Here is an 18645-nt window from a genome sequence, read left to right on the forward strand (position 1 = left end):
CCTTTTCGTCCATTACGAATTTACGAAAAAGATTACACCAAATTGGGCCAAAAAGAGGAGGTTAGGGGGTGGACAGGGGACTGCTAGTAATATATACACACACACACACACATGTGTGTGTGTGTATGTATATACATATATACAGCGAAACCTCTCTATAACAACAAAACAAACAAACAAACAAACAAAGCGAATATCAGCTCATTTCTGAAACAAGCTACCAAAACAGCATTCATAGAACCATTTAAAATTGGTATTCGCTCTTGAAGTCCAAATCCTTTAGCAGGTTATAAAGAGATTTTGCTATTGTGCCTCTCGCTCCAACCTATGCCTCGTACAAATTATTACCTAGTTATTTCTTTACTTATGTCGTAATATTCCAACGAACAACATAATATTTTAAAAAGTGTTGAGAAGTAAATGTAATAATTAGCATATTTAAGTAATTTTTTTTGTATTTACGTAATAATCTAAAGGCGTTTAATTTTATCATTTAAATGGTATTTAAGTAAAAACAATTATTTTTACATAAAACTGATAAAATTTTCCCATGATTTTCTTGTATTTATTTTAACAAGTTTTTTTGTTGCAATTTATATTGAAATCATACGTACATTACATACCGGTGCGAAATAAACAGGTCATATCATGGGAGCGCCGGTAACGAAATTAAAAATAAAAGTTATTGTTTTAAAAATTAAACTCTCAAATGGTATGAGTAACATCAAGGTCATCTTTACTGACTGCCGTTACTTACGTTTCTTTTATTTTTAGTCTTTAATAAATCAGTGTCTTTGTAGGTCGACCAAAAGTTGTTCTCTGTACTTTCTTCGAACGAAACCGCTGTACCGCGTGTTAGGAAAGAACGGTTATACAAAGCGCGGTACAGCGGTTCCAGTGAGTTTCGTTTGGTTATCTCATTTTAAGTAAATCCCAATTTTAACTCTGTAAGCGAGGGGTCAAAATGTAGATTCAATTCCATTCAAACCATAAACTTTAATTCGATAGAAGAAAGGGAGCTTAGTTACCAAAAAACCGAAGTTAAGGCTAAACACTAAGCTCTCTGCCACCGGCAATGCACGGAAATGTATAGCATCATTTACAGTGACCACCTGTATCATGACGCACGGAGGAATGCTTAAAGAGTCTAATTTGATAAAACCTATAATCAGATTGACCTTCCGTATGGCACCATTCATCTCAAAGCAACGAGTCTTCCAAACGTCATATAAAAATCTACATACGCATTACAAACAACAAAACCGGGCGTCAACGCGCGCACGGGCGAACGTCGACTTTAGTCGTTAACCTGGAAATTTTAACCTATTATTGCAATTACAGTAATGCGTATTTGTATCAGCTTGTAGTATACAACAATCTCATCACAAGAGCAAGATGAGCTCAGTGTCGCGGTAGGTAGGAGCGGGCTGTGGGCATTCACCTGTGGCCGTCGACTATAATCGTACCGAAGTGGTTAATTCCCATGGAAAGTTCGCTTATAATTTTTAAAATTCATATTTCGAAGATTATTGTCAGCCAACAGGTCAATTAAGAATTAGTTTGATACTCATCATTCCTTCAGCTTCCTTGTTTTCCCTTAGATTTTCAGTATCGTCTTTTAATGACATTTACAAGATCGTTTGTCTACTTTATAGGTGGGCTTGCTTTCAATCTTCATTTTCCAGTTCGTGGTCTACGCCAGAATCTTAAGGCTCTAGCGGCCATTGTTCTTTGTGCTATGTGACCTGTTCACTGCCAATTCAACCTTACTAACCCTGCTATCGATTATTTTCGTTCCTCAATGGATCTACTTATTCTGATATATATTATATAGATATTACTGTAATAATGTGGTTTACTTTTATAATTGCTAGAAATATAACATTGCTCATTACTTTCGAGTGTTGCTTTTGATTTGAATTGTTCGCACGTTATCTGTTGAATCACTCAATATTTGTTGTTTATTTTAGCGACGGCTTAATCACTACGCGCTAAACGATCGCGGGCAAAACTAAATGAGTAATGGAGCACTCACAAGCTTGTAGATGTTATCGAAGTCTTCGTTCGATATCGCGTTCTTGGTGAACAGTTCATCCAGTATGTACGTCACGTCCAAATCCCTCACCACGTCCTGCTGGTGGTGTTGCAACAGCACCCTGTATTTGTTATCCATGCCGGCTGCCTCCCTTTCATCTGTACAAATTAAATCTTATTAAGTCACATCACATGTAACAAAGTGTACTTTTATTTATTTCAATACTTCTAACAAATCTACCAAAGAAATAAAAATAGTCTTTGTTTTTTTTTATAAAATAATAAGAAAATGTGGGCCTTTACACCGAGACTGTATTTAGTATGTTCTGAATCGTTTAAAGCTTTGCAACTGTCTGGTGAAACATATGATGTATCTCCCCGAGCCATGAATTTCGAAGGTACTTAGAAACTTTATTACCGTGAAAAAAATCTAGTCTTTTATGTGCTATGCCGAATTGTGTGTACTAGTGTCGCCTATAGACGTCGTCAGTATAACACTTGACCATTCCACCATGACACCTGCGATATGTTTATCTTTACGCATTGTGTACATCGATTAGTAGTTCAGCAGTGACAAATCGGTGAAGCACACTGCCGTAACGAAAGGGTTAAAACCGATGAACCTGCAAATAATGCCAACAGCGAAAAGGCATTAACCGATAATTAAAAAAAAGATACGACTTGAATCCTTAACTCACGATAAGATAATGCAATCTATCTACTACCGGAATAAAGAATTCTGCAAAGCTAATTCTTGCAGCGCATTTGCGAATGGTTGGAGCGGCAACTAAATGCTACCATTTTACTGGATTAGAAAGCCGCTGAGCTATTAGACCGTTTAGGCGGATGTTTCATAGATTGGTTAGATATGAGGGACCCCACGAGGGGACCTCGGCTTAGGCTGTGTCATCGAATAAATTGTAATCATTTTTTAAAGTGTAACAACAATACAATTCAGTAAATTTATTACTCTATATATACCTATGTAATCAAATTAAAAATATTCCATAGTGGTTACATATCTTTTAATTAATGAAACAAACAAACTATTAACGAAACTCATATGACAAACGACCTTATAAATGGTTTAAATAATAAAAAAAGTATTTTGAAGCTGCAATAAATATACACAAGAGATATAAATTTCATAATTTCTGATGCCCATAGGTGAATTGGTTATAGGTTCAAAAAACTTTAAATAAGGTCAATGTATTACTCATTTGTCAGAGTAAAGCTTTGTAGATTCTACACCAGTTTCCAATCACTCTGTATTAAGTGAACAATCTGAAGTAGGTCACATTTTTTTATTTATATCTATTGGAACGCATCAGGCATAACAATTAGTATAGCAGTACAGTCTACAGGGAAAAATAGTAAACAATAATTAACTTTAATACGTGGTAACCCGATTTTAAATACGTTTTTTCTTACTAATACAGTAAGTAAGTAGTAAAGTAATATATTATAATTACATTATCGTTATTTATTTAATCTGAAATCATTGATTATTAATAGGGTGTTCCCATACATTAATTGACAGCAAATGAGTTATAAATTCACCTCTTTAAAGCTTTAACATCTATAAACAATCATCCTGTATATGAAGCATATTTATCTATAGTTATGTGCTGACAAATTATAATGACTTATTAATAATATAAATGTGAATTAACAAATGTAACTATTTATTTATTTGTATACATTTACCACAAATGTACAATTACATGTAATTTGTCTATAGTGATTTTTACGATAAGCAGTATTTATGTATGTAAACATAAACATGTATCAGAATATTCGATGTCTATGTTATGGCGAAATATAAATTTATATAAACCACACTGTGTACATGTCTTGTTTTATCATATTAGTTTTAACATATCAACTTATAACTTCCGTACGTTTACTCAATTTACCTATTCTTGTTTATTTAAGCTTATTATATTTTAACAGCATTGCAAAAAAGAATCCAATCCTACCTTAAAGTTTCTTAACACCAATATGTTCTTACAAAATTTAAAAAACGAACCTTCGTAAAACTAATCAATCGGAAGTACAACGCGTATATAACTATTGAAGTGCAAAACAGTAATGAAGATTTCAATAACAAGATTTTAGAGTGATTGCTTAACATACGACCTTGCCGATTAGTACCACCTACACGACAAGCAGATACGCAAACAACCAAAATAAGAGGATAAATTCTTACGTCAATGACCGTTCTATGATTGTCAAGGCCACTACGATTCTGATTTTAACAATATTACACGGAAAAACACAATAACATATGTGCAGCATAATAAAGGAAGTGTAACTATGGCTATTTCATATCCATTAGTACTTTCATTTTATGTATTTTATGTACTACATTTTACAGTGTTTTCCTTTTAGTTAGACAAAAGTGACTCTTGACTTGACCTGACCCCTTAAACCTGTGAGCTAGCATCCTCACAGATTCCCAATACATTTAAATAAATTTATATAACAATTATACTTTCCTGAAGTTGGAAATAATAATTACAAAAAAAAGTCGAACGAAACATATCAATGTTGATGTAAAGTCAATACACAGTCTGATACTGTCACATGTAAAACTTAATAAACATTGGGTCTACAAACATAAGTACTTCATTCCTTATTCATTTATTGTGAATGAAATTAATTAAATTATGGTGATAATTATCAATACAACTTAATCATATACTAGCAATTCCTTAATATAAGTTATGACAGATATCCGCAATCTTCAAATATAAAATGTGTCCGGGGTGGCCAAACTGCAAACGCAAACTCTTTGAAAATTATTTTTGGGTCCCTTTGATTGTGGAATTATTTCAATATTTAAATTTATATTACCTATGTCAGCTCCTGGGAAGTTGAAACAAATTACTGGTGTGAATAATAATAATTATTATTATTCCATGATAAAATTAGCAAAATCCAAAGACCAATCATAATTAATTAACTGGCATCTTAGGTATTATTAGGAGCGCTCTCATATACATGTGCCATTAAATATAACTTCAATACACATTTTGTACTTTTGTCATATAATTTTTATAAATATAACTTTTGTAAAAAATATTAGTTTGCGTGTTTTATATGCGTATTAAATTGCGGCTCGCGAAAATTTCAAATTGCGAACAATGGCTCGAACTATCAAGGAGCTTGGCCACCCCTGAAATACATACAGTAAGTAGTACAAATAAGTTTTACTACTTTGTCCTTTTCACAGATCCAACCAAAATGGTTTAACTTTAGAATAAATTCTCTCTCACATATAAAGAGTAAGTAACCCATAGCCCATGTTTAAAAAGGTTTGAGGCTTATTGGTGAGAGAATTGACATAATAATCTTCACTTTATTTGTGTATAGTCTGTATATGTAGCTTATGTACATAGTGTGTCCTTCTTGTTAAGTATGTGTTTATCAATAAATATATATATATTACATATATTATTTATTGTGTATGTATTACACTATTTTTCTATCCCCTACTGCTTATATCTACACAACACTAGGTTAACAAGTAAGAAATGCCCACAAGGCATCAAGTCTGCCATAGTCCAATTTGTAAATGTAACTAAATAAAAGTTTTTTACAACATGAAACACAATATTACTCTTTCAAGAAAAGACTTATGCTTTTGTTTCATAAATGTTGGTTGCTATATAATTATTAAAATTACTTAAAGTTAAATTGTTAGCTTATTGTAGAAAGTATTTTTGAGTTAGACCTGCTGGGATTTTTTAAGGAGTCGAGTTGGCTAAATTAAAGCCAGGCCTGACACAAAATGAGTGCAACATTGTTTAGTTACAGAAACCAGCGCATTGTGACAAGTCTAGCATTTGTGCATGGATTCATGAGACACCAACCTAAATTAAAAGTGGATGTAGAACCGTATATGTTTTGCCTGACATTACATTGCCTTGTTTTTTTTGAAGATTTAATTAGGCAGACTTTCCACTCTTGCATCTCAATAATTTTAATGCTTGTATAGATTTACTTGAGAAATACAACAAATTGCATGAAATATGATTATTATTTGACCTTGACCTTAATGACTATTATTTTAGTCACTATGCCAGGGTCAGCACACCAAGTAATCAAGTAGCAATTTGTGTCACTTGGTGGGAATTGTGGTCAGATAGATAACACTGATAGGTAATACCTTTTAAAGGAAATAAACTAAATATTCTTTTTAACTACACTGTTTATAATTTTAGCCCTTTTGCTGCTATTATAAAAAGTTATTAAATATCAATACACATGAAGGGATCTTCAAATATGATCTTAAAGTGATAAAACAACCAAGATGTTTATGACATGAAGATATCTCTAAACCTATTTACATCTTGAATAATGGGCTGCTATTTTCTTTACTCTGAGCAATATGCATATGAAGTTAATCTGGTCTATACTAATTATAGTTCAACACTTATTGGCCTATTTTAGGGAACTTTCTACAATGCAAAGGGAATCATAGTAATTTTGCATATAATTGAAATTGTTGAACTCTTCAATGGGAGGGCTCTAACCAGTCCACTACATTTGGTACAATGCAAAAATTTGCAAAAAATCCTACAGAACACTTAAAATGCACTTATTATGCATACATCATATATCTCATGGTCAATAATGATCACTGGTTAAACTATTGGAGGTAATCACTGTTTATCTTAAAATTTGCAAAAATAACATTGTTTTTAACATCTCTCGCTCAAATTGGCTTATAAATTAATTATTAATGTGCTTATGGCAAAATAGTACAAAAGGAAAAAAACTATTTGTTAATTCTATAGCTTTTACTCATTTAATGTTATAATGCTTATTAACTGGCTAAAGTGTTGAACATTATTATATAGGACTCAAATCTCTACAATAGCTATATTAAAAACTTATATTGATTAAATTGATAGAGTATCATAGATTTTAAAAACAAAGTTTATTTGTCATTTAAGTTAAATAACAAGTTGATCAATATTCAATTGCATATTTCGCTATAAAAAGCTTATTTGTTTTAATGGTTTATGTGAAATCTAAAAAATAATTGCTGCATATTTTTTAAAGACTTATAAGTTTATTTTATTTATATGACATACTTAATGTTTTTGTTATTAAGTTAGTTGTATTGAAGGATGTTACATTTTATGTATTAATTAGGAATATATAAAACCTATAGCTAATTTTAAGCCCACACAATTCATAGAATATTTGTACATATATATATTTAAGGACTACCAAATACATTGGAAAGATTGTGATAGACTCTTACAAATAAAAACTTTTTTCTACTTTACATTATGGCACTTAAATCTTTTGTCATCATGTCATATAGCACATCATAAGCTAATTGTAAATTAGTTATTTTTCATTCTTTGTACTAAACATTTTTAAACACGATCATCGTTGTATAATAATTTGACTGCTTTATATATTATATGAAAAATAATTTGTTATGTTGAAACTATAACAAAGTTGGACGCAGCAAAGTTAAATACATTTATAACAACTTACCCCTTATGCGTACTAATAAAAATTGAAAATAGTCATGGATTTATTAATATCTCGTTTGTTTATTTTATTATTTATCAATCTATTATTTGATATGATTTATAACAACTAAAAGAAGTAAAAAGACCATGCACAACACATCTTTTCATTTGTTACTATGACAAACCACTAGACTTGTTTGTTTGATGCATTTAGATGCATTAGAAGTGCAGCAATCATTTGTTGTCAAAGTAACGTACTTGATTGGTTTAAATTAAAACTTAAGACAATCCTTTCTATTTCATTGGCTGACAACATTTTCTTACCACTACTTTGAAAACTCGTACTATGAACTTAATAAGGGTACTAAGTTATACTCGAACAAATTTTTCGAGTTTAAAATGAGTAGCTAACTAAAACAATAGTAAGGGTAAACGGTGATGAAATTGGACCATAGATAACAAATTACGGTTTTTAGCATCACTGTTACGACGTTGCAATATGATTACTTTACATTTTTAATTCGATTGGTGTCTAATTAAATGAACTGGATAAAGTTATATATCAGAAATGCACAACTTATCTCATTGGTAAGTAAAAACAGAAACTAAGAATGAGTTTAGATATGTGGTAAAAATCAATGTACATCACTCAAGAAAAAAAAATCTGATGTAGTTATGTCGCCTAAAAAGAAAAAAGCACCCGTTACTATATTTGTGTTAATCGATAGTTTAACGAAAAAGGCTTAAAAACAGTTTACCTAATAAATTAATATATATTTATTACAGAGCTTTTGAGAATTTTTTTATTCAGTCACAGATTAAAAAGACAAATGTTTGTTAATTGTAATAGACAAGATTTGATTCTTAAAGCTTATCATTTTTATAAAATATTTGGTACTACGTGGGTATTAAATATTTTAATATTTTTGCTATGTATTAATTGAATTTTTATTATTAATAAATTGAAAATATGAATGAAATATATAACATTCCTTTAAGGGATGCTATAGAATATATCCTTTAATAATTGTAATAGTAATAAAAGCATTTTTAGGTATGGAACAAGCCACGATTGTCTCAGTGTTTTATAAAAATAACGTTATTGGTTCTGATCTTTGCAGTCTTGAAATGATGGAATTACAAAATATTATTATAATGATTATAACTACACGAAAAGGGAATGAAGGTTAACTAATTCGTCACACTGGTAGATTCTTGTTTGCAATATGACAATTCCCGAAGTCACTGCGTGTAGTACTTTTATGATAAAAATCTAAAGTTATAAATAGTATTTCTTTGTTAGTCAAAGCCGTACGGCGGCATTAGTTGATGCTGTTTTCACAAAAGGAAACCTTGTCTGACATTGACACAACGGTTTAAGACAAGTGTCAATCACTAAGACGTGCTGGCGATCATGTCCCTGGTTCCTCCTGGTGATCAAGAGTAAAGGCTGCAAATGCAAAACTTCGAAACGAAATAGCACGCGCCAGTAAATATTTTCAAAAATATGTCAACACTTATGGCTTAAATGCTATAAATAGTGTACTCCGCCATCTATTGTTATCAAAATCAACTAAAATATACTTAAAAGGTTTTTTTCACCATCAGATTTTTGACAAACTTTAAGAGTGATGTTCGGGTGTTTATTGCATGGTTAACAAGAGAAAAGCAGAAAGATGGCGCTGTAATCAAATATAGTATACCGTTAAATTAATAATAATTTAAGTTGTCCAGACAGTAATTCCACTATATGCTAATATGACGAAGGACCAGTAACGACCTGTGATCGCCGAGTAGAGAACTACTCGGAAGAAGACAAGAATGTCTTCGTCATACATCGTACACACACTCATTAAACTCTTTTTTTACACTCACATTTAAATGTCTTCGTTCAACTGGTGGAACCGGGCTAATTTCTATTTTGTTAAGCTTATGGACCTTTCAGTTACGCCAAGTTGGTTCCGATGAAGCTGTAAAAGCCTGCGGCCTAGCAGCATTAAGTTCAACATATGCAGTATGTAAATCAGCTATACATTTACCCGTTTTCGCATCTATAATCAATCATCATGTATACGTAGACGTATAATTTTCTTTGTATTTATGCTAGTTTGCATTATTTTGATTATTTTTTTTTATTTATCATTATAAAAGAAGCGTTATTTTAATGACGCGAAATACTATTTTACCCAAGTTGTCTAAGTGTATTTCAATTTTTGAAGCTATCGTTTATGTATTAAAAATAGTTAAAAATAAAGGTTTCTAATAAGCTGTGTGTTGTGGTCCCGTCTTGAGTCGTTCAATAACTTTTGCTATATTGCACATATTACAATGACATCTGTCATGTCGCACTTTCTTAAAGTCAAGTCAAAGATCACTTTTTTCCATTATTTCTAAACCAGGTGTGTTACCGTAAACACAATTTTAACTTTAAATAAGACGAACAACAAAAGAGACCACACATCACAATGCGACCCATTTACCGCCAAAACCATCTCCATTGTGATTGTCAAAACAAGATCGGTTACAATAAATCTTATTAAAGATTTGGCCACACTCGCGCCATTCATGAACTTCTTTTAATCGTAGGGCAAAGAATACTTGTTTACAGTACGACTTATGATACTATTTCTTTTGTAATTTTGCATCTGTCCATTTTGAATAGGTAATAAGTTTTTATATTTGTGATTAAATTCTATGACATATTCCTTTTATTTTGAAATGAAAAAGGCAGGAAAAGATCATAGAGGAAAGACTAAATTAATTAACAAAATATTAAAAAAATAGCGAATTTATTATTGTTAATATAATTCTTATATAAAATAAAAACATTCAAAATTTTGTATTCGGAATTCGAAGTACTAAAGTTAAGTCAACTGTAAATTATACAGATAACAAAATGTTAACATCTTAAAATGGCTTACGTATACGTACGTATAATACGTCATTTTCTTCGATATGGATTACGCGAGTTTGAAGACCGTAGAAACTGCTTATTCCAAACCTCGTTTTCGTTACTTAGCCCGATAGCTCCTTCGGGAGCCTCGACTCAGGCCGTTGCATCGCATGCACTATAACAGGATGGGAATGTCATGCAAAAAAATGCCTCCTTCTTCTAGGTTCTTCTGATGTACTTGCCATCTTTTTCCCAGAAACACACTGTCACAGATTGAACAGAATAATGCCCACAACATGCCAATTCGTAGGATAAAAAATTAATATATGAACAAACTATAATGCTTTTTATCATTAACCAAAGAGATAACTTGTGCATTTTTGGATGTTCCCAATCTGGTAAAATACTACATAGCGACCCGGTAGCCCGTTCGCTATTTTAAAATTTATCTTAGACTAGTTGCCCTCTACGCCTTGCCATCTCAAACCCAACAAATACCATACTTATATTTACTCCTCTCCGGCGAATACAATATGGACGCACTATTTTAGGTCTCAGAGGAACAAAAAACGCATGACGCTGATGATTTTGTACCAAAAAATCTAGTCAACTCCTTGCGTGTCCCGTCACTTTCATATGTACTAGATTTTATAGCAAAGTATAGTTGATTCTTTGGTTTGATTAGATTTTAATTCGCCTCATTTTACTTTATGTATCTCATTATACTTTATCTACTTAAAGTAACTAAGAATAAAAGTGTCATCAACAAATGATGCTTAAATTAAAAAAAAACATTTGGTCTATTATAAAGTTTCTTAACAATAACTTACTTCTTGGTACTCAAAGCCAACTCATAAATCTGGAACTCATACAAGCTTTCTTAATTAAAATAACGATCATCAATTGATTCTTATTACGGCACATTCCAATAGCTTATATTAATACAAGCGTCCGTTTCATCTTTAATCTTTCATAATTACGAAACTTTCGAGGCCTTTAAGTCTTATCTTTGCTTGCTTCGCTATTTGTACAGTTGTAAAACTTTGCCGACTTAAAAATTCATTAATTACCTTGAATGTTTTCAAACGTATATTTTTTCGAATGAATAGGTTTATAACGTTTCAATAAAAAAATAAATTTTTACGAAATTATATTTTTAGAATTATTTTCGTAAGTCTTAAAAAATTTCATAATAATTTATGTCTAAATTGTACCATGTTAGGTTTTATAACAAATGTTTATTAGGTGTTTATTACTTAAAAATTAAAATGAAGATACAAGACATTAACAAATAATTTTGATTAGCTAACTAGATAAGATTGTCGTGTGGTTCTTTTGGTAATATTTCGATAAAATAAAACAATTGCAACGAATTACATAAACATAATAATTATTCAAAACGCCTGTTTTTTAAGTTATTGATTATGTTTATTAATATATTGTACATTCCTGAGATCATTATGCATAATAGTACGTAAATATAGCACGACATATGTAGATGACCTAAAAAAAAGACGACGATAAAAGTATAAATTAAAGATATTTTTTATAAATCATAAATTTTAAATGCACAAAATTATAAAAATTGATGCATGTAAACACACTTAAAATTATATGCGTTTGTTAACGCCAAATATATTTGGTATCTCACTTCTTCACAAATATGCAATTGAAATAGCGGTTTATTAAATATGATGATATATTCATAACAGGTCGTAAATCTATCTGATAGATAGATTTACAGCCTATTCAATATATATAGATACGACATTCTAATATTAGCGATTTACTGATATAAAATGTATGTAATCTAAAAGCAAAATCACGTTACGGAATTGACTAAAATATATTAATATAACTTCGAATTTAAGATAAACTATAACGTGTCGTTCTCCTCTATCGTTTATTTAGAGCAGTATAAATCTTTCGCGGCCATTAGAGGAGCAGTTCATTGTTCAGGTCGTGACGTCAGAGTCCACGGCCGCGGTCCCGGGTGCTGTAATCTGACGCGTTGCCACTTACAAATGTACAACGACGTGATAGCACCGAAGCACTGTTGAGTTATGGTAATGCACCGAATGATACTTTAGGACATTCATGGGACCTTGCGTTCGAAACGAAGAAATATTCTTATCTTAACGGCGTATAAACATAAAGATGTCCACTCTTGCATCACTAAAAACCGATTGTTGTTAAATTTAATGGCACATTAAACAGAATAAAACCGCTTGAGTCACGTAATTACGATATAGAGTAAAGCCAGAAGTATTAGATTCGTGGTTAGTAGTAACGAGGACTATATTTTACTGTACGCGGGATCGTAAACTGCTAGAGTTCTTATGGTAAGTGCATGTTTCCTTTGCACATAGATAACTTTAATAATACTGCTGGATTTCGAAAACTACACGGCTTTTATAAAAAAGAAAACTCGTTACAAAGAAAATAGATACTCTCTAGTATTATTCGTACCTATTTAAATATATTATATTATTTTTAATACATTGTATTTTTTATCTAATGGATTCAGGCGTTACCTCGCGGAAGTCCATCCTTACTAAGAAAGGAACTAATATATAGCTACTTCCGCTATGCAGCAGTTACTGCTGCATAGCGGAAGTAGCTATATATACAAAAGTAGCTAAATATTAGACCCTTTCTTAATTGTATTTTTTTAACATTTTTTTTCAAAATTATTAGAAATATTCTTAATTTTCTTTATTATGTGTTAAGTACAACATTATTAGAAAATAGAATCCGTTAATATGGTAGTGATTTAGCAGTGTTCATCTTATTTGTTATCTGTGGAATGTATTTAATTTATTTTTGGATTTCATTGCTCTCAAAAATATTTTTTTTATGTCGCCGGAAGACACTGGATGCAGGCCGCTTCAAACCGGTCCTATTGGAAATCTATGGGTCCAGCGGTGGACGTCTAACGGCTGAAATAATAACAATAAATACTTGAGACGTATCGACAATTATCCAACGATATATTTATATATGTATCCTGAAGAATTGCACCGTATTGAAGGTGTTTAAAATTCACGTTTTCGAAAAAAGTAATAACGCATTATAATAATGATGGGATATTATTCATACCACTGCAGGGCAAATGTCTTATTTTATTACAATATCGGGCGTAACCATGGATCTCTGCTCTCGAACCTTTCTTTAATAACTTATTTATATGCATATTGCATAAATATGTAAGTATATTGTAGACACATTTACAAATAACTACTAAAGACTAAAACTACTAATAAATTTACAAATTTAAGAAGGTAATATATATTTTCTAATACGTTAGAAACGAACAACTACATGAACGCTAATCTAACTTTAGATTATACACTAAATTTTATGCTATATTTACATCATGTTTGTAAATTTGTGATACGTTTATATATACAAATCAAAATCTTAATGCTTGTAGCACTACTGCTAATTAAGGAAAATCGGTGTACGATACTCCACCGACACGACCTCACGCTGAGAATGTTACCATCAATAATTTTGACGTTTTTGACGTTTTAGTTTTACTATTATTATCTGTTATCATTATCATCTGTGTGAGTAATTGTTTCACCGGTGAACCTGGCATCTCTTGCTATTTATTTACACACAAAAATAAGACTTTCGAAAGAATAGTATTAATAACATCAGTTTAAATTATTCTTTAGAAATGTTACATAAATGTGCTGAAAACATTCCATGATATAGAAATAATAGTACTAACGTAAATATGGGCAATTTCACAAACTGTACACGTCCGTGATTGGTCATTTCAGTATATCTCTGTTAGACGCAACGCGAATCCCGAATGAATTACGTGAATTGTTTATTACCCGATGCCCGTGGATTTGGTACGTCGATAAAAACGATCGAATTAATGCTATCTTTCGGTCGTTTGAATTACCTGTTTCACGATTTCCAGCGTCACCACTAGAAAATTTTTAAAAGACAACTCTGATCTGTTTGACAATTTTACGAAACCTGTGAAACAAATTTATAACTATAGAATATCACACAGTAAATGTTGTAATAATATAATTTTCGAAAATTAAAACTTAACGCCTATCCTTAAATGTATTAAAATATGTTAATGTCTGCTAAATATCAGCAAATCTTTACTTTTTTTATTTACCATTGTTTATCTTGTTGTTTTGTTACTTTCTCGCATAAAAAAACTTAATCAAATCTCGCATAAAAATAATGGTGTTAAGGCACCTAATTAATTTAACTTTCTAAGACCTTTGAAAGGTATTCCTTAAAGAAATAAGTAATAACACTATTTCTAGAATATTGCAATATTTTTTATCTCAGTAATTAATTATCTCAGTTCCTTTACATTTTATAATCCTGGATGTATTGCAAGAATATAAAAATAAATAGGAATTTTATATTAGCTTATTTCTGTGCACATCGAATTGATAATTTGTTGGGAAAGGCTATTGCTATGATCTCGAGGACCTCGTCTTGGACTGTCACGTAAAATGAGTTTAGCATTAGATATACAATATACGCAAGCGTTATCTTTTCAAGGCTATGATGAAGTCATAAAAAAATATCAAGTCTTAAAAACGCTATGGACGACCAACACTTTCTATTAAGTGAATGTCTGGGCCTTGTTATCATTTTTAAATCGTTGTAGAAACCAATAATTTCTGTTTCATGTTCTAATATTTAGGTAGTTTTGGGAAACAAATATAAAAGTTTTAGAATTACCTTTCACATAACTACTATTAGAAGGGTATTTACGATTTAATTCTGGGCTTTCCCCCAAAAGTGACGCCAATAACCGATATTACCTAATCACGACCCACGGACAAGATAATCCTCAAATTTATTGACCATAGACAACCGACACTGTCATCAATGGAATTGATGTTGTGGTCACACAGATTTATTAAGTTTGACGCTAATGAAATTATATTGAATGGCTGTAAATAAAGCGATGTCACGGGCCGTAGTCACCTTGGCAACAATTATGGCTATTTACAACGGGCAATTGGGCTAAATAGGCCTGCGGTAACAAAAGTGACAACCCCTAATGTTTGAGCTCGTGGTTTTAAATTAATGCAGGCCCATGTTTGGAACTGTCTGATGTCATATATTGGAAAATATTTATATATAGATCTGAATAATTATATTCTAAATTAATTGTTGTGGTTAATAATAATATAAATAATTAATTGTTGTGTAAAATAAATTTAACCATGATTTTCCGTTTAGATATATGGATAGTAATTTAATATACATTTTAATATGATCACAAACTGTTTTTTTTTAAATCGACAATGCTATTTATAAATTGTGGATTTTTTCAAGTGTGATATATTTCATCATTATTATTTCAGTCATAAGACGTCCATTCTTGAACATGGGCCTCGCTCATAGATTTTCAAAAGGAAAGTAGTCTGTATCCAGCCTCTTCCGTTGATATGTTCGTCTATTCATCTTGTGGGTGGACGTCTTATGCTACGCTTGCCAATCCGTGCTCTCCACTCTAGAAACTTTATAAAAGGTTGTCAAATATCTCCCTTCCGCCTTTTTGTCTTTTGAATTTCGCGGCTATGTACAAAGCGCTACAGAGCTCGTATCTGGCAATACTATACATAATTTGAAAGGTCTTGACATAACCTACAAAACGACGCTATGGATGATTAGTTTGGATATTGCGTTCAACAGTTATAGACGTGTAAACATGGAGTTCACTAACGCCGAAATTCGCGCTATTTTAAAGTTTTCCTTCGTTAAAGGCAAATCCGCTAGAGAAACGTTCCGTGAGATTAATGGTGTTTTGGGGGATGGTACTCTATCACTTCGAACCGCGGAGGAATGGTTTCGACGATTCAGAGCCGGCGAAAACGACACCATGGATAAGCCAGCCGGCGGAAAACCTGTGACGACAAATACCGATCAAATCATGGACTACATCGAGTTAGACCGGCATGTGGCATCTCGTGACATCGCCCAGGAGATGGGAGTTAGTCACCAAACCATTTTAAACCATCTGCAGAAAGTTGGATACAAAAAAAAGCTTGATGTTTGGGTGCCGCATGATTTGACGCAAAAAAACCTTCTGGACCGAATCAACGCCTGCGATATGCTGCTGAAATGGAACGAACTCGACCCATTCTTGAAGCGGATGGTGACTGGCGACGAAAAATGGATCACATACGACAATATCAAGCGAAAACGGTCGTGGTCGAAGGCCGGTGAATCGTCCCAAGCAGTGGCCAAGCCGGGATTGACGGCCAGGAAGGTTTTGCTGTGTGTTTGGTGGGATTGGAAGGGAATCATCCACTATGAGCTGCTCCCATATGGCCAGACGCTTAATTCTACCATCTACTGCGAACAACTGGACCGCTTGAAGCAGGCGATCGACCAGAAGCGTCCAGAATTGGCCAACAGGAAGGGTGTAGTGTTCCACCAGGACAACGCCTGACCACACACTTCGTTGATGACTCGTCAGAAGCTACGGGAGCTCGGATAGGAGGTTTTATCACATCCACCATATAGCCCGGACATAGCGTCAAGTGATTACCACCTGTTCCTGTCCATGGCGAACGCCCTTGGTGGTGTAAAGTTGAACTCAAAAGAGGTTTGTGAAAAGTGGCTGTCCGAGTTCTTCGCAAATAAGGAGGGGGGCTTCTACGAGGGAGGTATTATGAAGTTGCCGTCTAGATGGAAACAGATTATCGAACAAAACGGCGCATATTTGAACTAAATCCGATCACTGTAACACTTTTTATAAAGCATTGAATAAAGAGCAAAAAAGCGGAAGAGAGATATTTGACAACCTGTTATTAGTTTATGGCAATTGAAATAATATACACTTAATAATATAAATATTACGATAAGATGAGCTTAAATTTTTAATTGTGGCTACGTTTAATGGTATCCCAGCGGTAAGGACTGAGACTTACGATCGTAGGTAGCTTGTTCGATTCCCAGGATACAATCTTATATAATTCACAATTTGTGCATTAATTATATAGGATTGCCAATGCCTGCAAAGAAGTTTCCAGAGTGTGGACAGCAGCGATCTCAGCGTACCATAATACCACACTGTGATCGTCAACCCGCCTGCCAAACGTGGCGATTATGGTATATCTAACTATAGATATATTTGGTGGAGGTATATACAATTCAATGGGCGTCTTTGGGCCGAAACGACGACATTAAGAACGTTTAAGTTAACGTTAATTTCCATATCAATAAAATGATAATCGTATGTTATTCTTTATGAAGTAAAATCCTTACGAGGATACTTAACAGAGAAGAAAAAGATATATTTATAAATTCAAATATTTAAAAGCATTAATCAGACAACCAAGTCTTTAGTTTTAGTATAACGTGAAAGGTTTAATTAATGTATAAATTAACTTACGTACTTAATTACTTAATATTAAGATTTATAACTAATTATTATTTAATATCTCATTCTCTTTGGTTACAAATTTCTATACCAAATCTAAATAGATATAAAATTATAATTAAGGCTTATTACTGGACTGAAATTACAAATCAAAGAACAGTCGTAAAAGCTTTTCAGTTTATTAGTCGAGAGTCGAATTAATTTGAAAGCGGGGAGTCAATAATTAAAGAACTTTCGGGAACGGTATCCTTTCGTCCGTACTTCCATTGGTTCCGTGACTTATCTAAAATTTTTGTGGACAATGATCTGTAAGGGATCACAAACGTAGGTAGCTCGGCCTTCCGTTAATATCGTCGACAGCGGGACACCATTGTCACCGGGGCCTTTGTATCACTGGGGCAGCTATACGATGACCAAAAATCATTAATTTTGTATCACAAAGCGGGAACCCACAAATCGATTCACTGAAAAAAAAAGTCATTCAGGATCGGCCACAGACTCAAGAGAAGATATGTCCGTCATGCGTGATTGTAGTTTTCTTTTTAATTATAACCTCAAAAAGTATCACTGGTAGAAAATTTTAAATTAAGTATATTTATTTCATAGTTTTCTTTCTTTATTGCTTTATCTATAAAAAACTTATTACTTATTATTTTGATCACTTAATCGCAAATACATTTTCATTAACAGCAGAGATGCAATAAAAAAAATATATTTTGATTATATAAAGCCTGCAACATTTAATAAAATATTTTTTTAGTAACTAGCAACCTTCACAGACTATGTACCGTCATATCATAAGTAATAAGCCTGTCGCAGTCCAAAAAAATATTTTACTATTT

General features: G+C 32.3%; 1 protein-coding gene across 1 annotated transcript in view; it reads right to left on the bottom strand.

The window, feature by feature from the left end:
• Nucleotides 1–7734, bottom strand: part of Dark (Death-associated APAF1-related killer) — a 28870-nt gene extending 21136 nt beyond the window's left edge. Inside the window, exons 1-2 of the mRNA XM_068761250.1 lie at nucleotides 7552–7734; nucleotides 2036–2193 (exon numbers count right to left, since the gene is read on the bottom strand). Coding sequence (XP_068617351.1) covers nucleotides 2036–2173 — 138 coding nt within the window. The 5' untranslated portion in view covers nucleotides 2174–2193; nucleotides 7552–7734. The remainder of the gene's footprint in view (nucleotides 1–2035; nucleotides 2194–7551) is intronic.
• Nucleotides 7735–18645: the final 10911 nt, after the last annotated feature.

The sequence above is a fragment of the Battus philenor genome, unplaced genomic scaffold, assembly GCF_028537555.1.
Source record: "Battus philenor isolate CCGP_79_NKW_IND1 unplaced genomic scaffold, ilBatPhil1.0.hap1 SCAF_14, whole genome shotgun sequence".
Classification (NCBI taxonomy): Eukaryota; Metazoa; Arthropoda; class Insecta; order Lepidoptera; family Papilionidae; genus Battus; species Battus philenor.